The following is a 23,575-nucleotide window of genomic DNA, read 5'->3' on the forward strand; positions in this document are numbered from 1 at the left end:
AAGTTTAAATTTTTCTAACATATTTTGACATGGATTTAGGTATTGACTTTGACTGGGCCATTCTAGCAGTATCATACTAAACTATTGCATTGTAGCTGTGGTTGTATTGCAGTATTTGTTTTGTAGGGATGATGTGTTCAAGATAACGTACAATGTCAGTCTTTCGCCACACCTTTATTTTGCCTCACTCAACTGGAAAACTCTTGCACAGGTTTGCTGCGTCCGTCCCCTACATGTCTTGTTGTAAACATGACCTCCATTTCCACTGATAGCTCTTCCTGCCATTTCTCCGTTGAGTGAATGATTAACAGTTTATAGATTCTTTCACCTGAACTGTGGATCTCGGCAGCCATTGGCTGTACTAGATTAAAGGATGAATCCAAAAGCGTGCCACATTTCTCAAACGCTTTAGCTGTGTGCTAGTTTGTGTTGGTCCATCACATAAAATCCCAATTAAGAAAAAAAAACAAAACAAAAAACAGCAGATTGTTGTTGTAACGTAACAAAGTATGAACAAGTTCAAAGAGCTTGACTATTTCTGCAGGCGTACAAATTGAAACAAAGGAGTAACATTCATCTACGTAACATGCAGAACATCAACGGACTGACAGGTGGACGGGCAAGTGGGAAGGAGAGAAGAGGAGCAGAAGCGGTTCAAAGCAATAAAAGCGTGCGAGTCTGTGGCTTCATCCCCGAGAACCGACTTTATCTGAGATTTTATCCCTGCACTGATCTGAGACGACTCCTTAGGCGTCGTTCATATCCGGCCGCCTCGTTTCCCGCCGAGCACCTGCTGACCGACGGCCTGCTCTGTCTGATCTGTCGTCTACCTCGCCTGTCGGGGCTCTTACCCAGAGAGGAGTAGGAGCCGGGGGGCAGGCGGTTCGCTCCCTTGGTTTGTCCGACGTGCCGGTATTTAGCAACTGCTGCCGCGTTCACGTCCACGTCGCTGCGGGAACGCTGCAGGGAGACCGAGGAAGCCCCGCCCCTTGAACCAGCAGGGACTGATGGGGGAGCAGGTGTGATGATGGGAAAGAAGGGATGGAAGGTGACGGGATATACAGGGAAAAAAAACAAAAACAAAAAAAAACACAACAACAACATCACAAACACATGCAGGCACTGTACTGCACAACACAGAAAACATCCATACACATACCCCAACATGTATATGTGTACAAAAAAAATCAAATCACATGAGGTGGTGACTGTTTGAACGATGTAAATGGGAATGATGGGGAAAAGATTTCGAAGGAAACAACATCTGCCTCTCTCCGTGTGTGTGAGATCTGAACTTCAGATTACGTGTTGAAGGAAGGTGTGTGTGTGTGTTATCGGCCGCTCTGTGTGGGTGCGCTTTTCTCACCTCGCCCCGGAGCGGCCGACCACTTGGAAGTCAGAGGACGGCTGATAAAAGAGGGAGAAAACTGGGTCAGGACTCAAACGCTCATATGACCAAAGTAACAACCTGTCAGAGTTCACGTCGCCTCCAAGCAGACGGCGTGGAAGCAAGTTCCTGCATCGTTCTAAATTAAACTGTAAAATATCCTGAACAATATCTGGAGAACCCACTGAGCACCTAGACTTAGTATTTCATCAAAAAGTTACTTTAAGAAAAAAAAAAACCCTACATGCATATTTAATTTGCACAGAAACATTGCAACATTTCTCTTCATTATTATCACGAATTACACCTATTTAGAGTACATTAGTACAAACTAGAATATTATACACGACCAATGAAAGGAGTTTTTAAACAGAGAAATGCTGCGTTCTGGTCTAATAAACAAAAGAAATAAAGCTACAAAAGATTACTTTTTGCCAAGTTCAAACATTTTAATGGAAAGTTGAGTGGAAGGATAATATTCTGGTAAAATAATCACAGCCTTTGTGAGGCGGCGAAGGAAAAGCAGAATCAACTGTTTGGGAGGGTGGGGGGAGGGGTCACAAAGTCTAAACTGCTGCTGGAGTCAAGGCCTAAAGAGTCGCAACACATGACCGTGTCATTCTTTGTGTTAAGCAACTTCTGCACCAGCAACGTCAGAAGTTTCTTGTCTGAGCCAAGGGTAGAAGGACTGGACGAGCTTTATGCAGATGCTGACAACATTTTCCAGCAGGTCTCAGAAGCTGACCACACTTCTAAAAGTACTAACACTACTAACAACACCTGCAACAATAATCCCCATTACTGACTGGCCAGCAAGTTCACAAAGTTCAATATGGAATATTTGGCAATATCCCATATTTTTTATATGGGATATTGGGTCAGGACTCAAACGCTCTGCTTTCAGACCTCAAATAATGCAAAGAAAACAAGTTCATATTCATTTAGAAACAACAATACTGATGTTTTAACTCAGAAATCGATATTTGGTGGAATAATCGTGAGGTTTCCAACGGGGTTCGGTGCAGTGGACTCTTCATTTTCTTTCCAGAGCTGAATATATAAAACATTTAGTTCTCTAATTGAATTAGTGAGGTAAGTCTAAAGTTAAATACGGTTGTGAGACATTAGATGCTCCACCTGGTTTTACAACCACAGGTAGATGATGACAATAATAGATTTATTTGTTTGTTTTTTTTAATGTAACGGGATGCCCATTTAAATTCATTCACATATTCAAGGGGCAGAAAATCTCCCAACCAGGGAGCGGATTAACAGGGAGGCTTTCCGTAATGTTGGCTGAAAGATCAGAAAGCAAATAAATCCCTTTTCCTCCAAAATTACTTTTACCCAAATGCTCGACTGCAGAGACTCGGCAAACTAAGAGCTCTAAAGTAAGTAACGGGCGAACAGCTCTGAACATTCATTACTTAAGGCTCTCTTGGGAGGACGATGAGGAGCGGTCGCTCTGGGGAAGAGAGGCCACGCTGCCGGAGCTCTTCAGACAGGACTGCAGCGTCCTCTGGTAAGACGACTCCAAGGAGTTGTACAGAGCGTCGGTTTCACCTGGGAAGTGGTTCCTCAGGCCCCAGTAGGCCCTTTAAGAGACAAACGGCGGGTGAGGAGGCAGAAAAACACCAACCAACAGGAGAGAGTAAAGAAAAATAGATGGGATAAGAGAGATAAACAGCGGAGAGGCAGAGCGATCGTAATGGAGTTTTCTGGAAAGCCTCTGCATCCGGATTGCCTTACTTGCGGGCCTCCACTCTGGCCTCCGAGTCGGCATCTCGAATTCCCTTTTTGATGCTTTCCACCAGAACTGCAGTGTGTCTGGGGCAATAATAATAATAAAATAAAAACAAAAAACAGAAGGAGTGTTAAGTGAGAAACAACATGTCTGCATCTGAAAAAACGCGAATGTAAATCTAGCAGATCGGTTCGGACTAAGCCGTTCTGATCTAGTCCTCCAAACTGTAGGAACACTGCAGACACAGTTTGTGAGAAATAATTTGGTATCTTTTTGCATGGTATCAAAAGAATTCATCAAGTTAAACGCTTTTGACAGAAATAAAAAAAATCTAATCGTTTCAAACAACTGAATAATTTGACCTTTTTTAAGTTCAACGCACCAAATCAAAAATGTTGGTCAACAGAGTTAAAATCCATTTACTAATTCATATTATATACATACATATTATATATATATATATATATATATATATATATATATATATATATATATATATTCATTGCCGCAAATTTGTAAATCTGTGCAACTTTCACAACAAACCACATCACACAGCATCTACCGAGTCGTAGAAAAGTCTCAGCAACAGTTCAATGGTTTTGTCAAATTACAGCTACGATGACAGGCTTATAGTTGGCACAATTTACAGTCAGTATTCCCATTTTTGTTGTTTCATAACGTACATGACATAAAAAAAATGCTGGGGAAACATTTCTAGTTGTAAATCTTTAATCACATCATCTGCCAAAGTGGTTGCAGAGGAGGACTGAGAGCTTAGTTTGTCCTGCTTTTAAGACAGAAACAGTGAATAGTTTTAATGTCCTCACTTTTCTAGAGAGTGGGTCTGCCATTCCTGTAGAAGAAGGTCCAGGAAATCATAACAGCGCCTGGAAATTAGACATTTATTTTCATGAGCTTTTCTCTTAGCGTACTCATCAGCACCAACGCATCCGTTGGTTAGTTTGTTTGTTTGCTTTACCTTCTTACAGCCACAGATTTGGACGTGCAGTTGCTGGTTATCAGAGGGATGAGCCGCGGGACGTGGGTGTGCTACGGAAACAAAGGATGTGAAACGAAAGGTCTGACCTAAATACCAGACACTCTTACGACCAAACGGGGGAAACACTCACCCGTATAATGATGCGGATGGCGGAGACGCCAGAGGTGGCCATGACTTTGGCGCAGTTGGGAATGAGGTTGAACAGAACGGGGACGATGGCTTCGGCTCCATGGTCAAACTTATTGCCCAGGACTGACGAGAGATGGCTAATTAAGAAATAGATGGACAAAGGTTAGACACGGTTTGACATAAACTACTTTTAACCCTTTAACGATGAGCCCGAACAGCGGGTTTCAGCTTATTTCACACATTGGATGTGCAAAAACAGTTACAGCTGTTCGGGCTGATCTGCAGAACACAATTTTGCTTGGTTTATTTTTAATTAAAGTTTTTCTTTTTGTTACATTTTCACAAAAAATGTAACAAGACTGTAAGCAAGACTAGGAAATTGCTTTGATGTAAGCAATCTCCTTACATCAAAGCAATTTCATAGTCTGTGAACGTGTTTAGTCGCAATAAAATGATTCTGATTCTTTTCTCAATTTGATCTGGACATTTGTTACAATAATCAATTACTGCTGCTCACACACGTTTCATTTTTTATATATTTTCACTGATTTTTCAGTTGTTTTCGTACATTTTTCAGTTTGAAACGGTAAAAATTTTGTCTAAATTCACAGAGGTCAGTTTTTAAGCTTGGAGAACAGAAAGTCAGAAGGCAAAGGAAAACAAAACTGTTATGGACGAACTAATAAAAAAACGGATGGATGGACTTTAGAGGATGAAACATTGAATAAGAGCGTGAGGAAGAGGAAATATGTGACCGACACTCACGCCACAGTGATGCATGCCTCTCGGACCACTTGTGAGCGCAGATCTTTAGCAGACAGCTTGAAGGCTCCGTCTAGTAACCGGAGGTGTTGGTAAAAACAGTCGTAGCCAGGTGCGCCCGCGACCAGCAGCGACCGGATTTTTTTCAGCTGCAAAAACAACCAGAATGCGTTTAAGAGCAAGAACAGGACGTAAAGTTGAGCAGCATAATTCAATGGTGACAGAAGGGGAATCAACACACAGCGTTGCATCTCTGGTCCCAGTCGTGTTTGTCGTCAGAGCAGATCTCGCGGATCTTGTTGAGGTTGTCCTCAAGGTCCCGTGTGGAGTAGATCTGGAAGCGAAAGCAGAGGGGTGAGCATTATTCATAAGGGCCTTTACGTCACTAATAATAAGCTGCTAAAATGGATGAACATTTTAAAACGTCCTCGTTTTAGCTTCTGGGCATGTTGTACCTGAACTGTAGGGACGTCTGTAAAGGCTCTGACGAAATCTTCTTCATCCACTGCTCCAGCACTTTCCTTAGACACTGGAGGGGGAAAAAAACGGATGAGAGACAAGTCAGTCCATCTAAAATAAAATAAATAAATAAAATAAAAGTCGAATGGAGAGTGAATAAAGCCGTGGTAATAATCCCCTAGAGGTCTGCTGTCAGAAGTAGCTGACTGTGCTTTAATGGGCGACCAGCGGTAATGAGTATGCCAATCAGAAAGCTCCGGGGTCTGAGTGGCTTGTTGACCACGCATCCTACAACTCCTGACCGCAGAAATGAAGACAGGAACAAGAAAGGAAACAGGAGTACAAAAAAAAAAAGAATTTCAAGATGATCCGATTATGAAAGCAGTAAAGCTAGCAGGAAACAGGATTTTCACAGGGAAGGAGGCAAATCAATCATGACAGGACAGTAGAGGATACAAACAGGGAGCAGACATTATGCTGACATGACATTACTAAGAATAACGCTACACAAATCTTTTCCTATTTCTGCGTGGTAATATACAAATACAAACAGTTATTTTCACACCGATCTGTCCGACTATTGTGACATTTGGGCCAGCTAGAGTGTGTGGGTGTACTTTCATTTGCATGCAGACAGAGTAAAGAGAATCACATTCAAGGCAATGTCCTGACAGAACACTGATTCAAATGTGAAAACTATCACTTTTTATGTTTAAATATGCCTTTTCTTTTTATATTTCAGTTCATTTTAATTGTCGGTCTTTAAATACATGGCTTTTGAACCTTTTTCTGTTACGTTTTTCCTTACACTTAACTTTCCACCAACATGCTAGGTTGCAACACCTTTGTTAGTAAACGTTGTGTTAATTGTCTGAGGGTGAATATCGAGTCAGCATGATTGTAGAAGTCATATTATTGAGATTTAAGCATTTAAATTACTTTTAGTTGGTTTACAACAATCCAAGAGTTTGAAGTTTCCATTAGCGGGAAGCCATAATCATCATACTGAAGAGTAAGACAGGAAAATGTCTCCCTTTGTATGCAAACTCTGGACGAGTAAGCGTTTCCTTTTTTTTCCTTTTTTTAATTAATTTGATGGAATAAACTTACTTTTGCTCATAAAAAAATATTTTGAAAATAAAAGTTATCTTTATTAATTATCTGTAACAGTAAAGTTGAAGGACTGAAGCCAGAGAGGTTCAACCTTAAACACAAAAAGGACATTACAATACATTCGCTCATTGGAGAAACAGATAAATATAAATAAATCATCGTCGAGCTTTTGCTCATTTTGCATTCGGTGTGTGAGAGCAGACGTATGTAAAACACCTAGCTTGCCGCTGGTGGCGCTGGGTCTGCGTGCAGCAGAGGACTCTGCAGCTTTCTTGGGAACTTTGGGAATCTTGAAAGCAGCCTGAGCTGAGGAGGAGCGCCCATCCACGCTGTCGTCATCATCGAAACTACGATCTGAGAAAGGGAAGACGGAAAGAAGCGTCACAACACGTGTCAAAATCCTCCAGAGGAAGAAAAGAGGAACATAACTGCAGTAAGACAAAAAACTCCAGTTGGGTTTTTCTTAAGCTTCCAAATTACAGAAGGGAAACTTTATAAATGCCAAGTCATTTTCCTGAGTAAGGGAAGTGAAGCACGACGTTTACCTGTATTTCATCATTGCACACACTTTAACCTTTGATTTTATTTTTATTTTACCCTGTTGTTACAATATGGATCTTGTCTGAAATAAAGGTAAATTAAACTACACTGAGGAGAATACAGCTGCAGCTGAAAATAGTGCAACAATTTATAATCAAAAATGAGTCACAGGCTGTAGCTTTTGGACAGTTCATTCAGGAATGACTGAATCGATACCAATTATAACCACTTCACTTGCTGGGAAGAAGAAGAAGAAAGAAGCCGTTCGCTCGAGGTATCCAGCTATTCAACCAGTGAGTGACAGACCTCCTCTGGGGGGGAAAATCATTTTTTTGTGAACGCTAGCAGAAATAAAGCAAGGCAGGGATCTGGGACTGAAACCTGAGACCTGTCTGCAACAGCAATGTGCAGAATAACATGTGGACACACATAAAAACACACGCGTGCACACACACACAAACGTCCACTGTGGAGATCAAAACTGTTGGCCCGGGAATGCAGTCGAGCTCCCGTTGCTTTGACAACCAGCCATGGAGAAATGCGCTAAAGCCACCACCCTACACGTTGACACACGCGTCGGCTCATCTACAAACGACCGGAGATTTTGCACGCAGGCGCGCGCGCGCGCACACACACACACACACACACACACACACACACACACACACACACACACACACACAGACAGCCAAGTCCATCCCTGCACTCACAGTCACAGATCCGCTGGCAGATAAGTCGTCTCATGCTTCTAGGAGGGCGTGGTGTGCCGGGGTCTCCTCTCTTCTCCAAGTCGTACCCCCAAATCAGACACACACACACACACTCTCCTCACACACACTTCATGGTGAAGGCTAAAGCTGTGCGTCCAAAATCAAAATAAAAAAAAGAAAAAGAAAAGAAAAAAAAGTCCCCCTCCACCCAGACAAGTGCCGGCATTTTCCTTCATTTCTCTCTCCTCTCCATCCCTCCCTCTCCCTTTCCCTCAGCCTCTCTCCTCCTTCCCTCAGCAGCCCGGTGGGCCAATCAGATGCGAGGTGACATCATGGTGCTCCAGCCAGTGCGGAGGCAGGCCTCTCGGTTTGTGGTGGGAGGGAGAGAGAGAGAGAAAGGGAGACACACACAAAATCAGACACCCCAGGAATATTAACGGGGCTGCTTGGTGTGTTCATGCCAGACCGCCTAACCTGAACTCATTATCCCCGACAACGTAGCCTCTCACTGCCGCCCCCACCCTCTCTGCTGTGCGTCCACTTATAAACAACACAGTCATTGTTTGAGCAAAAATGTTACAGAGAGAGAGAGAGAGAAAAAACACACTTTTATATCTAGACTCTCATAAAAAGAACAAAGGATGAGCAGGCAATCATCAAAAAATTTGATGATTAGGATGGTACGACCACGCCCATCAAAGACCTCGACCGTCTCACCATCCTGACTTGATTTACCGCTCTTTTATTATTTTATTCAATTAGCCATAAAATCAAAAACGGCAGCGGCTTTTCACAATACAACATCTGTGAAGTTTACTTTCACATAAAGACTATTTTTAGAGTATTAAGCCACTGTAGTTACTCCTGAGAACAAAGAACTATATCAAAATTATGTAAGTAAAGAAGTCAACTGGACTCTAACAAAATGTAGCTGCAATCAAAGATATGCTCGTTTCAAATGAACAAATAAAACTGTCTATTTTCTGTCATTTTAAGTCAGATGTCAAACACTCTTTCTTTTTAAGTTCATTTTTAAAGACAGTAAAATGGAGAGCAAAACTCCAGGGTCATAATTGGCAATATGCAGTAACCTTTTGGCCATTGATTATGACTCACTGGCCATCACAGGGTTCGCATCCTTTGCTTTTGTCTAGTCAGACCCCAGAGGAGTACATGTGTCAGGGTGAAGGGCAGAACAAAGACAACAGAGTAGAGTCCAGACGAACACACATCGTTAGTCTAATTGTTGATTCACAAACTTTATGATAGTTCGCCAAACCAAAAGATTTCATTCTGGATCCAGAGATTCAGCAATAATGCTGAAACACTGAGAATAAAGCCGGTCTGCTCACGCCAACTCACACACACACACCCACAAACAGGGATAACAGCTCCCCATGCACTAGACATGGTTGCCATGGAAACTCCGGGCCGAGATTCCCTCCTCTCTCCGTTTCAGGAGAGCTGTCAAAGACAGGAATAAGGGAGGAAAAAAAAGAAGAAAGAAATGTGTCAAATGCTTTGATTTGACAATATTCCCAAATTCATTTCAGCACACCTGTGCACAAAGTCTGCAAACTCCTGTTCTCCTAAAACTGCAAATCCAATAAAACAACAACAAAAAATATAAGCTGATGGATGACAGAAAAAAGGAAAGAGGAGAAGAGGACTTTGATCTTTCATCAGAATATCCGTTACAAGCTGACAGAAAGAAACGGGAAATCCATGCGGAAAGAGAAAAAGCTGATGAAAGACGCATTTAAAGATCTGCATAAGCAAATTTCTTTTATTAATGTTCTGACCACAAGGGGGCAGCACGGATGCTGTTCTCAAGGTGAATTGGGTAGGTTTAAAAAACAAAAACACACACACAAAAAAAAAACACTCACTACACTGACAGCTTGTGGCAGCGCTGGTCTGATGTGAGCTGCAGGGACACAAGGATCTCACAAACTCCAGTTCAAGACCATGCGACAGTGAGCAGCTTCAAAAGACGGGAGAGAAAATGACCCTCATATGGGATCAACAATAGTATGGAAAAATATTTTGATTCTGTAGAGACTTGCAGCCAACTGCTTGATTACAAAACACCTAAGCAAGTGTCGGCTATTTACGTTTATCAGTGAGGTGCTTAAAATACGGTCATGCTTCGAAAAGTCATGAGAAGCTTGTAAAAAGAAAACTGTTTTCTATTAAGGATCATCAGCCGTTTCTAGAGCAAGGAGTTCAAAGTAGGCAGCGAACAGGAAGCTAAACATTTTACAGAGAAGTTACTCTGTTTCATTCCTCTGAATAGTCGAACTGCTTCATGGGATCTTCTAGTTGAGGAAATACTGCACGTGTGGAGATCTTTGTTAATGTAAGGATTTACTGAACCTACAGAAAACACACAGACCGGCGTTTACAGCTAGCAATGCTAAGTATGAAAATCATCATCACGCCTGGAAAGACTAGAGAAAGTGTAAAACAACTCATTTTGAAATAATAAAACTCTGTTTAACTGCAGAGTTGTGGAACGCTGACTGCTCTCTCTCTCTTTCACACACATCATTTAGCATCACCTCTGTTTCTATTATAACGACAAAATGCTGCCAAAGGATTATTTACTGTTGTAATAAATTAATTGATGATTTAACGCTGCATTAAAAAGTTGGACATCTCTACTGTGTATTTGGAATTGAGTTTATGATCGTATTTGAGAAAGCCGTGACAAATTCCACTTTATGCAGATAGTAAAACCGTCGTTTAATTGATGCAGGATTCAATAAAAGTGATATAAAACTTGCAAGGAATTGGCTTGTTGGTGCATCGCTAACCAAACTGTATGGAAGAGACGTAATATGGGACAAAAAAAAAGAGCAAGACACATATGAGTCTTTAAATAAAAGACAGACAGACAGACTACTCTATTTCTAGAACAGCCTAGAGAAAAAGATCTCATCAAATGCAGACAAATACACACACACTCCCAGCTCCAAGTTGGGCAAAAGGGATGGCCCATAATATTAAGAGAAAAGCTTTGCAATAGCAACCAGTCTAGCCTGGAAACAGGGTCAAGGCTCTTTGCAGAGCTGGCGACGCACTGAAGCAGAATGGGCCTGTCTGTAAGAGAGGGTGAGTGAGATTAGTGTGTCTGTCAATCCCTGTCAAAACTTAAGTGCAATGCAAGACATGAAGGCTCTTGCTGTTGGTCAGGGTGCAGTGCAATAAATACCTTTCATATATCTCTTTCTGAGACGGGAACAAATGACGTGACGTAATGGCTAGCCATACAAGCAGCCGCGGCTATGTCATGGTTCATGTTCTCACATCAGAACTACGTTTAGCTAACATAGCTGGAAAAAAATTACGAGAAAATTAGATAGTTTCATTTGCTTTGACACTTTAAGGTACCACTATTTACTTTCACTTTTAATTTTGTGAAAACTTAAGCTATGGTAAAATGGAATAACTGATCTGTCGGGTTTCACTCATGCATGCGTCTGGCTAAATGCCCCAAGTCTTTCTATAATATCTCCTAGATTATTTTTTAATTTATAAAAGAATTAAAAAAAAAAAAAAAAAAAAACGGACACATCCATGCAAATGTGTGCGTTTACAAACTGATCCAGTCCAGCATAACAGAGACAACTGAGGACACCCCAGTTTTCCTCCACATGCGCAGATGTTGTCCATCTGTGCCAAAGCACATGAGGGAAAGTACATGAGGTTTAAGCTGATTTCAATTTAAAACCATATGCTGACAGCGTTTTGTCTTGGGAGCCAAAATCCACAGCCAGATGAGATGATAAAAAAAAAAGAAAAAAAAAAAAAAAAAAAAAAAACAGACCCAGTTACCACCTCGTCATCCTCAATCCTCACAGTGTTACAGGTAAAACACTCCTGTTGTCTTTCTATTCACTTCTGTCCCCCTTGGTGTCTAGTTTCTTCCTCATTTGTTTCCGCCTCTGCCTCCTTCGCTCTTTTGTTTGCAGAGCGTTGCTCTCTGTTCCTGTCACGATGAATCAGGGAGAGGCAGTGATAGGCGCGGCGTTGCGATTCGGCCTCTGGCACAGATCTCGGTCAGCTTCCTCTCGCCGGGAGTTGGCCTAACAGCAATGTGGGGCAAAGACGAGAGGGAACGCGTCCGTGTGCGTCTGGATTTTAACAGACCGCGCAAGTTTGTCCTGAAGTGAGAGGCCGAGAGGTGCGTAAAATGAAACAGACGTCAGATTTCACTCGTGTTGTTTAAATCATTTTGGATGGATTTTTACTACAACAAGCAGATTAGACTTCACTGGTGATGTCTGTGGGGAGGCAACCAGAAACTGACAGGACAATCAGGTTGAAGAGTTTAATAAAGTTAAGTTTAGTTTTTATTAGACTGTAGCAGATGTGTCAAAATTTGAAATGCTACTACAGAAGCATGACTCAAGTCATTTCCGTATTAGAGCCCAAGTTTAAAAGTGAGCTGCTACAGAATTGAATGGGGCCAAGCTAAACAAAATTCTTCATTTTTATCGTAATTAAAACTAGCAAAGCAACGGCAAATATGAAGCCAATAAGACACAAATCAGCAGCCGGTCTTTCAGTTCAGAAAAGAACTGTTCAAAACACATCCTAGTAGGTAACTGGGAATAATTTGTTTTGAGAATATGTGAGCAGTTAGACTTAGTTATGTAATGGACAATGTTTGATTACTGCATATTGATGAAACTTGAAAAGCAATGTTTTTACAGTTACTCATCTTTTTAAAATATATCTCACTGTAACCAAAAGCAACTTAAACAGTCTCATTTCGGCGTTCAATTCTTAAGGGAAGAGTTTACACTTTATAATACTTTACATATTAAGCTGTAAATTAAAACTAAATTCACTACATCTCTAATCATAACTTAAAATAATAAAAAAATAAAACCTTCTCCTTTAACACCAAATAAAAACACCAACTTTTTGGCATGACAGAAAGTTGAACGCATGGAATACGAGACAATATTCTGTTTTAGCTTCCAACTTTGTTTTGTGTTTTGGTAATCTCAGGGTTGGGGTAAAATTGACAATTTTCCAACTGTGATGAAATATTGAAAAGCACAACTATAAACCTCAACTAACTTCCTAAAGGAAGACAAAGACACACAAAAAAATCAAAAAGCATTAAGTTCCACCTGTTCTTTAGAATGATTTCCAAGAAAAAAATCTTTAGCTTAGCAGAAAAAAAAATATATATAAAACATAAAAAAAACCTCACCAGATTTATTTCCTGGAACTGTGCTTGTTCTCCACATTCTCTCTGGTGACAGCTACACTAAAGTTCTGAGTTGACTACAAAAACGTTGAAAACAAGAGAAACCATAAAATCAACTATCTCTACATAAACCAGGGATTACAAAAATTCACGTTTAACCCAAAATGCACCTTGTGAGCTGTCATTTCTTACAATTTCATTTATCAAAATAGTTATAAACCCAATGCATCTTATTGCACTTTTTCACCAGTCCAGGAGTTTATTGGCCTTACCACTTCCACTCTAAAGAAATGGATTTATACGGCCACTCAGAGAGGGGACAAAAGTTATTTCAGATAAAATATTTATAAATCTGGAGTATCCTATTAAAATGGCAGCACATTTGCCACACTGATTAGTGGATAGTTTCGCTTCCCTGGCCCTCTGCTGACCTGCTCCACTGTGACCGACTTCTTATAAAGACATCAGGTAAAATAAAACAATGTAAAAGAAAGAAACTATTTCTTTCTTTTACAGAAAGCTCAATGTTTGATCAATCCAGAAGACTTTATTTGAATCTTTCATCCTGCCGTTTCAGCATCGTGTAAAAACAGAGACACACTAAAAGAATCAATTTCTCATCGGTTGGTTGGAAACTAAAACTTATGTATCTTCCTAATCGGAGAACAAGTCATACAGTTGAGTCCAAAATTATTAATTCCACTTGCAGATTTAACGTAAGTTATTTTCATTCAACCACGAACAGGTATCTAGCAAAAGACAATATAGATGTAATATTTTTTTTTTTTAAAAAGAAAAAAAAAGGTTTGTATTTATTTACATCTTTTCATGGCATATTAAAGATTTTTTTTTTATTCTGTTCTCAATTCTCACTGAAAAATATTTATTTGCATTCAACCCTCTTTTAGAATAGCTGGCCAGCTTTTTGAATCTTCCCACTGACATTCTGACAATTTATCTTTGGTGAAGAGCTCAACGTTTTTGAGGTTAGAAGACCTCCTGGCCATCACCCTCATCTTTAACTCCCTCCCCAGATTCTCTGTCAGAATAAAGACACTAAAAGAACGATCAAACTACTTTACATCAGAAACATATTGGTAAAATGAAGACTACTTTAAACCCATATCTGCCAGATGCATCAACAGTTTGATGGCTAGCAGATCACGCTTAAAACACTAGGCAACATATATAATAGTTACTGGCAATTTTTAATATCAGTGAGCAATTTAAAAATGAAGGGAGATAAAAACTTCTAGAAAGAAAAATATGTTGTTCTTTAGCGGTGTGTCAGCTCTCCATGTCAGCAGATAACAGGAAGCTGATCGTATTAGAAAAATGTGTCCCATTCTATCCTTTTTTTTAAGCACGGTTTCTCCCAGTGTATTATAAGCCTGGCGGGCCACCAGGCTTTACTTGTGACCCCACCAGGCTTAGCATTGCTTATTTATTTAAGTTTATTTTAAAATGTTTGCATTTTTGAAGACTTTATAGTTGGTTTTCAGGAATTAATCTTCCAATCTTTTAACAACACGTAATTATTAAGTGATATTTTCAAATGTCCCGTCAACTTTAAACATTTATTAACTCTAAAACACAATGGGCCGCTGGATGAATGACTGCCTTAGTGCCCAACCACCGGGCTTAGCAAGTTTTCTGGGGGAAACCTTGTCACTCATGAAAGTACAACCTTACCAAATGTTATTAGTGTTTTGGTAATCTCAGGGTTGAGTTAAGGAAAACACACAGGGACTGTAGTAAGGCTTAAAAACTATACTTATCCAAAAAATATTAAACACTTTAATGGCGGAGCTGTGTAACAGTGACTGCTCTCCCACACACACAGTGAGACATCCCCTCTAGTTCTTAAAGATCAGTAATGACTCCTACACTAAATGGATGAACACAAAGCAGCAATTCAGAGCTTTATTTCCATAAATACCAAGTTGGGCACCTTTGTTTATTTTAAACAGAGCCTGAAGATTTATAGTGAAGCAGAGAAAAGCAAGTTTGTAACTTTTGGGTTGTCAAACAATCTCAGAAAAATTGTAACTTATAGCTGTTAAAGAGGAATTGAAATAGTCTGAAAGAGGGGTTGGCAGGTAAGAGCTTTGCAACATTTGTGATCAAAATCCAACAGGTTCATCTCCAGCAGAAATCCAAGCAATGCAGAAGTTTATCTTGCTGTAAACTAAACTACTGAGACAGATGTGTAGCAGATTTTTTTTATTCTAGCTTTCCAAACACTATCAGTTTTATCACCTCACAATAAAAGATCTACATTACAATAAAGTTCAAGTCCAGATCAAATGAATCACTCAATAATAAAGTAATAAAGTTACGTATGTGTCCGCATGGTCCGACATTTCTCTAGAGTAAAGCTTTGCTTTAGAGCAAAAACCGTCACAGCGGCAAAAGCCGACCTCAGTTCAGGTCTGGCTCGGTCAGAAAACACTCACACAAACACACTAAACCATTAATCCTGTTATGTCCTCTTACAAGAGCTCATAGCAACAAACAGACACAACCACAAGAGCATCTGCTCATTTAGACACACACAAGAATCCCTGCATCCAACACAGGCACACGCAACGTGCTTCTTGTATTTCTTATTTTATAAGCTCACCTGCTACTTGACAAGAGTAAAACCAACTTCAAAAATAATCACATGACTTGGCTGCTATTCAATATAATAATGGCAGAAGGAATGAGAAAAGGTACTGACCGTGACTTGGGCTCAGAGCCATGTTGCCAGAATTTAAGGCGTCATCAAAACGAGCAAATATCGTCTGTAGCCTGGGAAAAAAAAAAAAGGAGACAAAAAGAAGGTTAAAACAAAACGAAGTCGCATGAAAAAAAAACTAATCGCTGAAGAGCATCGGTGAGTAATATATACGAAATGACCAGTCAGACGGTCATCGTTGACCTAGAAACAAACAAAGGTGCCACAGATCAGAAGTGAGAGTACCATCAGCTCGCAACATGTGGAGCTCCCGCTCATCCATCTTTCAATATGTGGGTGTGTCTCATTCTGGGCGCCACAACTCAAGCATGATCAGAGTCCCAAAAAAAAAACATGCTGCTCAGATCCAGACACACAATCAGAACTGGACAAGAGAAACCTCGCCCATGCTTTACAAGATACAGATAAAATATGCGAACTCACAAAAAATGGAAGTGACTTGCAATGAGAAAACACAGAAAATGAAGCATGTTCACTTACATCCATTACTGTGTCATTTCCACAAATCTAAATATAAATTCATTAAAGTCATCGCCCAGCCCTCTACCTGTCTTTCTGCCGTTTGGCGTCTAGTTGCAGATCGGCGGCCACCAGATTGCAAAGCAGCTCCCGACGACAATAATTAGCCGTGCATCTGGCTCCTTGGCCGCGCGGCGTTTTCAAGCGGTTCTCTTCCTTTCAGAAGCATCTCGCTCGTCTGTTTGGTTAAATATATCCTTGCCTTTCGTCTTCAGCAGTCATTTGTCTTCGAATCTCTCTCCGGAGGACTGGTTAATAGGTTGCCGTGCGACGTTGCGTTACCCCCCCACATGCTAGTGACACGCTCTGGTCCTTCGCTCCCCTCGGCTCTTTGTATCCAACATGGTGCAGTGGCTCCGAGAGAGGGAGGGAGGCAAGGAGACGAAAAGAGGGAGTGGGGAGGGCGAAAGAGAAAGGGAGGGAGAGCCAAACGGCGAGAGACCGGAGCATGCCACAGACATGCGACAAAGCCCCACCTACAGCTGCGTGGACACACACCGAGAAACGTCTTAAGATCCGAATCTCAAACACTTTAAAAATCCGTCTGCGTGACAGAGAGAGAAAGAGTCATGTGGGTCAGTCTGTGTGACGGGCAGCAAAAGAGATTCAGTTACCCTTTATATAACCTCCCTCCCAAACTCAGATACACTCGTTATCATCTGAGGGGGGAGGGGCTACATGGCCGACAGGAGACAGAACAACGCTGCTCCTCCCCCCCAATGCAACATCTCTCCACTTTTCCCTCGCTGTACGTTTCCTCTCCAAGGGGAAAATGTGTACATTAAGGCTGAACACTGAACTCCACCCGTATTCAGCCTAATTACGGGCTAATGGTAATCCCATGCTGTTCAGAGTCGAGTTACGGCTGTTTGGTTCCAGTTCTACAAGAAAATCAGGGATTTATGAACTAGTACTTCACCTGCTCCTAATCATATCTCCGTTTAACAAGTTTGGGTCGCATCCGACTTGCCGTCTGCATGAAACAGTTTGACCTCAATCAGATTTCAACAGCTGTTTTCGTTCAGATACAGGCTCCTTCGCTGAAAGGTAATAAAAGTCATTGCCTTTCAGCAATGACTGCCAGAAAGGTAGTCATTGCTGATCCATATTTGAGACAGTCAACAAACCCAAACAAAGTCAAGATAATATAAGAGTGGTATGTTGAAAGGAGTCAGGTTAAACACGATTACTGTTGCCGGCCAGCTGACCTGCTGATTAAAGACATCCAATTATGTGGCACTAGGTCTTTCTGCAGACTTTCGGCGAGTCCAATTTATTCATAAAGCACATATGAAACCCAAGTTTCTCCAAAGTGTTGCACAAAAATAAGATAAGTAAGCATAAAACGGACATCTTCGATGTTTCAAAGGCTGTGGAGAAAAGATGTGCTTTTAGAAAGAGACCTAAAAAAACACAAAGTGAAGATACCTGTCTAAGCAACTTGATCCAAAGTTTGGGAGCCGCAAGCGGAAAAATCCTGATCTCCTTTAAGTTTACGTCTAGTTGTCAACTAAAAGCAGCTAGCTAGGTGATCTAAGGACCCACGCGGGATCATAAGGCAGAGAACAGCAGTGTCAAAGTTAAGGTAAGGTGTACATTCTCTACAGTATTCACATACAGAATACTGCCTTTTTGGTAATGTTAGTCATGCTCACCTCTAATATATGATGCTAAAGATGATTTGAAAATCATTTTGTTTTATTTTAGAATATTAGTCAACCGGTATCCAATGTCAGTTAGTTACCAACATAAAACAAGAGTCACACAGCCACTCGTTAATTTATTATGCAAAAATAAAAGACAATTTTGTAAGATTCATAGTATTACTCCAGCCGCTCTTTTATCTTATTGAAAATGTTCTGCTTCTTTACTCAAGCGAGTTATATTTTATGTGGACAGACTTGCCAAAGTTGTTTTAAAGTTGACATTCAAAAAGACAAAAATTGAACTTGAGAGAGTACGAAACGTGACGACTGAATTATAACCGTTTTTACAGAGCAGAAGTAAACAAGCTAAGATTGGAAGACGATATAGCATAGTATGCTAGCTGTGCAGAGATGAAATGTGATCCAGTCATGCATTCCAGCCAGCCAGCAACCATACACTAACACACACATCGTCAGACACACAGAATTGTGTCAGATTTATTCCTGGGACCGAAAGAAGAAATGCAAATATGCTCAAACTTCCCTAAATTAATTTTAAGGTGTAAAACCTTTGTGTGATGGCAGTAGATTGCCAATGTCTCTAAATCAGTAGTATTGAATTAATGTGCTTATTGTTACAGCATGGCCTTCCTCTGTATTTTAATAATCACAAAAAAATTTAAACATGTATAAGAAAAGAGGATCCTCTAACTGAATAAATCATTGCAAACGTCTGATTCCTACATTAGACCAAACACAAACAAACACGCCATCGCTGATAAACCTTACATACACAGACCGCGTGTTTACACAGGAGACAGACTGGCTTAATATGCACAACACATGACACATGGTCGCAGCCAAGCATTCACAGACACACGACTCATGCTGAGGAGTCAGCACACAGGGCTGACTGCTGCTCAGATCTCTCCCACATGGGAGAAAGACGGAATCGACGCTGCCCGCTATTAAAGTTTCAAAAATAAAAATCAAAAACCCTTTCAAAACCTTTTGTTCAGATGATTGAACGCTGTAATTTTCACCCAACTCCGTTTCTCTCTTCCCAGCCCCTTTGTGCCCCGGCTGCCCCCTCCCGCTCGCTCCACTCAGTCAAACGGCATTGTGCTCCGAATGAAAGTGCTTCTGTGTGCGGTGCAGGACAGAGTGGTACATGGTGTGGCCTGGGACAGACCGAGTGCCAAAGCTCTGGGACCCCACAGACCCATCGCCGAAACACATTCTCACACACACACACACACACACACACACACACACACACACACACACACACACACACACACACACACACACACACACACACACACACACACACACACACACACACACACACACACACACACATACACACAAACCTGAAAACCTCCCATCAGTGAGTTCAGAACAAGAAATGAGAGCGAAAAAAAAAAAGAAAACCTCACCGAGCAGCTGGAAGTCCTCTCTTTCCCAGGTCTGCTCTGACTTTCTCTCCGACGTGACGATAAACATCCACTAGTGTTGTTATAGAAGCCTCTCGGACCTACAGAAGGCAGACGTCACCACGTTAATAACACACACACACACAAGCTGGGAGTTCTCCTAGTATCTAAGGCAATTAGTCATGCAGTTTGTAACACTTATATTCACTTCTTGACCTAATAAATATTACACAAAATGCTGTAAGCACTCATTAAAATCCAATCCCTACTGCACCTCCCTCCAGGAGACACCCGATTTGCTAATTAAGCTGAAAAGTGTTGTGATTGGGTAGCTGGGTTTCTGCTGAAGGAATTTGCTGTAGCTGAGACAGAGACGGCTTGTCGAGGCTGTTGATTGGTCGAGGTGAAATGTGGGTAGCTAATGATTGGGCACAATCATTCAGCAGAAGAAGCAGAGCTCAGCTTTACAATCCCCTCTACCCCCCCCCCCCCCCCCCTGCACATTTACTCTCAAACCCTCGCTCTGAGCTGCTGTGGGTGTTTAACAACTAGATGTTAGCGCAATGAAGCTCAGTGGGAGGTGAGGGCGCACAGCTAAGCTCATCCTCTCAGTAATAACAGTGATAATCAGAGCGCCGTCTCAAGATGTCTGAGCTGATAATTCAAGCGCAGCTGCAGAGTGATGCAACAAAAACGACACATTTTCAAGAAAATAAAGTGTTGGAAACATCAAATGTAACAAATGATGCTAAACTCTCTGTTTGGTTAGTGACATTAGCATTCTTGTGAATCCTCTGATGTCTGCTATAGTTAGTAAAGAGAAAGATGGACACAGAAAGTACAGTTTTTACCACCAGACTTCTGAGTAAGGGATGCACGATACACCATTATTGCAACATCAGGGTGCACATTAACAATATCACAATGGACTGTATGAAAGTGATATTTGTGCGGTTTTGTTTGCGATCTTAACGAATCACACACTCTGCATGCCATTAAGAGTTCGGCCGACTGGATGGTGTTTCACTTTATAACCCCACTTCTTAATCTTGTACAGTCCCACACTTTAGTATTTACTTACTAGAAATTAATAAAAATGAAAAAAACAGTGTTTTAAAATGATCAAACATATTTCTGGAATAACGGCATTCAGCCAATGACCTGGCCGCCTACGACTATAGTTACTCCTACGCTCCTTTGGGAAAGCTAATTGCTAAGTGCTGAAGCATTTCCACTTAACATGCGTCACGTTCACGTTCACCCTCATCTAAACTTTCAGTAGACTGAGTATTTTGCATATACTTCACATGTAACCCAAGCTACAGCAGCTCTCGGCAGAACAGATTGCTGGTCATTTTTATCACTATGCTTTGGCACTAACGTTAAAAAAAAAAAAAGCTAACTGTGCACTAAGGATTCTTGTAGTTTCTGGAACTGCGACTGATTTCAGATTACAGCTGGCAAACTCTCTTTCTTCTGAGTCACATCAATGATTCTTGCCACATAAATCTGTTTATGGCTGCCAACAATGAGATTGCGATGGACAAAAACTGTGCAAATGGAATCTGCTGCCAAAACAACAAGCTCAGCACGTTGAACACTTACACTAGTCGACTAACGAAGGAAAATATTTTCATTTGATGTTATTTTTGTAAAGCTTTTTTTTGCTGTTTAACACTCATTTTAGATACATTATGCAGACTTTTTTTTTTGTTAATATTCTACATGAGCCGATGCAAACATGTAATAAAATTTGTTTTCTTTGTTACAATTTAGCTGATACACAATGAGAGAGAGATATTTCTTTCACAAAAGCCAGGCACTGCACATTAATTTAGACATTGGATTTTAATACATTTGAACATTTGAATTGTTGAGCAGCAACTCGCATGGGGTGACTAAAAGTTAAAAAAATAAATAAATAAAATCTAAATCTTTATCTGACTGAACCTGGAATAGAATCCAAGATAATCTAATCTAAAATTATTTACTTTAAAGTCATTATGAATTAAAGTGATTTTAAAGGACACATGACTGTTTAACAACTAATCTAAGTGATTTAGGTATTTACACCCTAGCCTGTTCCTGTCTCAACGTGTTTTTGCCCACATAAATTAAGGAAACACAAGCCAGAGCATAATTCAAACTAAACGATGCTGCTCATCTCACCTGTGGGTTCTGATCTCCAGTCAGAGAGCAGAGATGTGGGACTAATTTGCTGAGGCTGAGAGGCTGGGCTCCGTACCTGAGAGAGGCGGACAAAAGAAGAAGACAAAGTAAATACAGAAACAGGAGTAAGCTGACTCGGCTTTACGATAAAGAGCCCTTAGTACGCTTTGTTCTTTTAAAAATTTAAGTGGAAAACTAAATAAATAATAAAAAAAATGCTAAGACCAAAAGCTCTGTAAGCGATCATTTGTCTTATTGTTCCACTCAGTTTCAAAGCAGGAATGCCTAACATCTTCTGCATTATCATCAGGCGGCAGCTGAAGACTTCAACACAGAAATGCCACCTGCTATTAGTAAAAAAAATTCTAAAATCAGCAGAAAATTTCAGATTAGTTTGTTAGCTGTGCATACCTAAAGCAGGGACCCCCACTGTCCAACACGCTGCGACAAACAACGGTATATTTATTATTATTCCTGTAAACACGTTTTGTGCGATGACATTGTTGACCCTGCTGAGCCCCGGCTTACCGAGGCTAAAACGTCCCTGCAATTCTCGGCACCCGACAGGAGAACAAAACTTCTTAGAATTACGGGAGGAAGTGAGATCAAACCAATTCATAAAAAACAAGCGTTCGTGTCTGAGCTGTAAGGCCATGTAACCGAGGATCCGTGGGGTTTGCGTCGCCTCTATGGAGGCGGAAACAGTTAAGAGGATTAATCCTGGACACAGGGAACTTCTGTGTTTCTTGAACAAAGTGGGTCAAGAAAGGTTGCAGAAACGGCACTGGTTGCCCCTTCTGGAGAAAGTATAGCCAATTTCTCAGACTTTTCAGAACATAAAGTCATTCTATATGTTAGGAACATGTTGAGGATACAGAAGGTAAACTGATTTAAAACTCTATTTAAATGTCATCCTGACCTTGGGCTGAAAAAGAAGAAGTTACTCACGTGCCGAGTGTGGCGCTGAGACAGAGGCAGATTCCTTCTCGGCTGCGGAAGTTTTTGTGTTTAAAGCCGAGAGTCAGCCTTTCCCACACATTCTTGATAAGGAAAAAAAAACGTGGAGGAGGATGAGAGCGCGAGGAAGAGAGGGAGAAAGGATGTCAAGAGGAACAAGAAGAAAAACGTCCAGGTTATAAACTTCGCTAAGCAGCGCGCGAAGCACAGGGATGGTATTTGCATTTGCAAGAAATGTTTGTGTGTCAACATAAAAGGCAATGAGGATGTAGCAGCTGTAATTTTTTTATTACCCAGAAGAGGGAGCCAAAACAAACAGATTCTAGCACTGAGAGTAAAAAGCATGGATGTGATGCCTCTGTATGAAGCTTAAGCATCTACTTTTGTAAAATACAGAAAAATACAACACTTAACACGAATTGCTTGTTGCCAGATGTCTTTAAAGTTAACAAAAAAAATATGCGTAAGAAGTTCTTAACTGGAATTTTTCTTGTTTTTTTAAAACATTTGTTATTGTAGTTTATACAAAGTTTCCTCCAAGATGGCATTATAAATAGCTACACCTTTAATTTGAAGATGCATGCAGGATTTATCTGCTCATGTCAGCATGTGTCTCACCATGGGTGACGTGGTCTGCTCCATGAGGCGAAGGATGAGAGCTTGGCTGTTCTCCCTGACCTGATCCTTCCCGTCACCCAGCCGGTCCACCAGAGCTGGCAAGACTACAAACAGAGAGGAGGGAAAAAAAAGACATGAGGGATGGAATAATGATGAGAGACAAGATGGGAACAAATCTGCTCAAGATTAAATGCAAGAAAATCAAACCACAAATGATGCTGAATTCAACAGTGTTTGCACATTGGAGGTAATAAAGGCTGCCCCCAAGTGGAATGATTTCAAAAGACAATAATAAACAAAGATAAAAGCTTACATTTAGTAAAGTATGTGGGATTTATCAGACTAAAAGACTCAATAACTTATAGAACATTTAACAACACAATCATGAGGCTTTGAAAGGTCGTGGAGAAAGAAAGAAAAGA

General features: G+C 40.8%; 1 protein-coding gene across 50 annotated transcripts in view; it reads right to left on the reverse strand.

Moving 5' to 3' along the window:
- clasp2 (cytoplasmic linker associated protein 2) overlaps nucleotides 1-23,575 on the reverse strand; it is a 58,079-nt gene that overhangs the window by 24,340 nt on the left and 10,164 nt on the right. For 40 of the 50 annotated variants that reach the window (XM_081612697.1, XM_081612721.1, XM_081612710.1 and 37 more), the window contains exons 3-18: nucleotides 23,154-23,257; nucleotides 22,527-22,618; nucleotides 21,579-21,654; nucleotides 19,413-19,510; nucleotides 15,791-15,861; nucleotides 6,811-6,948; nucleotides 5,478-5,551; nucleotides 5,264-5,356; nucleotides 5,026-5,171; nucleotides 4,262-4,397; nucleotides 4,111-4,181; nucleotides 3,959-4,018; nucleotides 3,137-3,214; nucleotides 2,815-2,982; nucleotides 1,367-1,407; nucleotides 852-1,004 (exon numbers count right to left, since the gene is read on the reverse strand). In XM_081612697.1, the coding sequence (XP_081468823.1) occupies nucleotides 852-1,004; nucleotides 1,367-1,407; nucleotides 2,815-2,982; nucleotides 3,137-3,214; nucleotides 3,959-4,018; nucleotides 4,111-4,181; nucleotides 4,262-4,397; nucleotides 5,026-5,171; nucleotides 5,264-5,356; nucleotides 5,478-5,551; nucleotides 6,811-6,948; nucleotides 15,791-15,861; nucleotides 19,413-19,510; nucleotides 21,579-21,654; nucleotides 22,527-22,618; nucleotides 23,154-23,257 (1,599 nt within the window). Of the gene's footprint in view, nucleotides 1-851; nucleotides 1,005-1,366; nucleotides 1,408-2,814; nucleotides 2,983-3,136; nucleotides 3,215-3,958; nucleotides 4,019-4,110; nucleotides 4,182-4,261; nucleotides 4,398-5,025; nucleotides 5,172-5,263; nucleotides 5,357-5,477; nucleotides 5,552-6,810; nucleotides 6,949-7,844; nucleotides 8,578-15,790; nucleotides 15,862-16,288; nucleotides 16,312-16,355; nucleotides 17,003-19,412; nucleotides 19,511-21,578; nucleotides 21,655-22,526; nucleotides 22,619-23,153; nucleotides 23,258-23,575 lie in introns of those variants that run through there. The other 10 variants (XM_081612705.1, XM_081612701.1, XM_081612698.1 and 7 more) reach the window with 8 other exon arrangements.

Source organism: Poecilia reticulata, chromosome 11 (genome assembly GCF_904066995.2).
Source record: "Poecilia reticulata chromosome 11, P_reticulata-male-v2, whole genome shotgun sequence".
Lineage (NCBI taxonomy): Eukaryota > Metazoa > Chordata > Actinopteri > Cyprinodontiformes > Poeciliidae > Poecilia > Poecilia reticulata.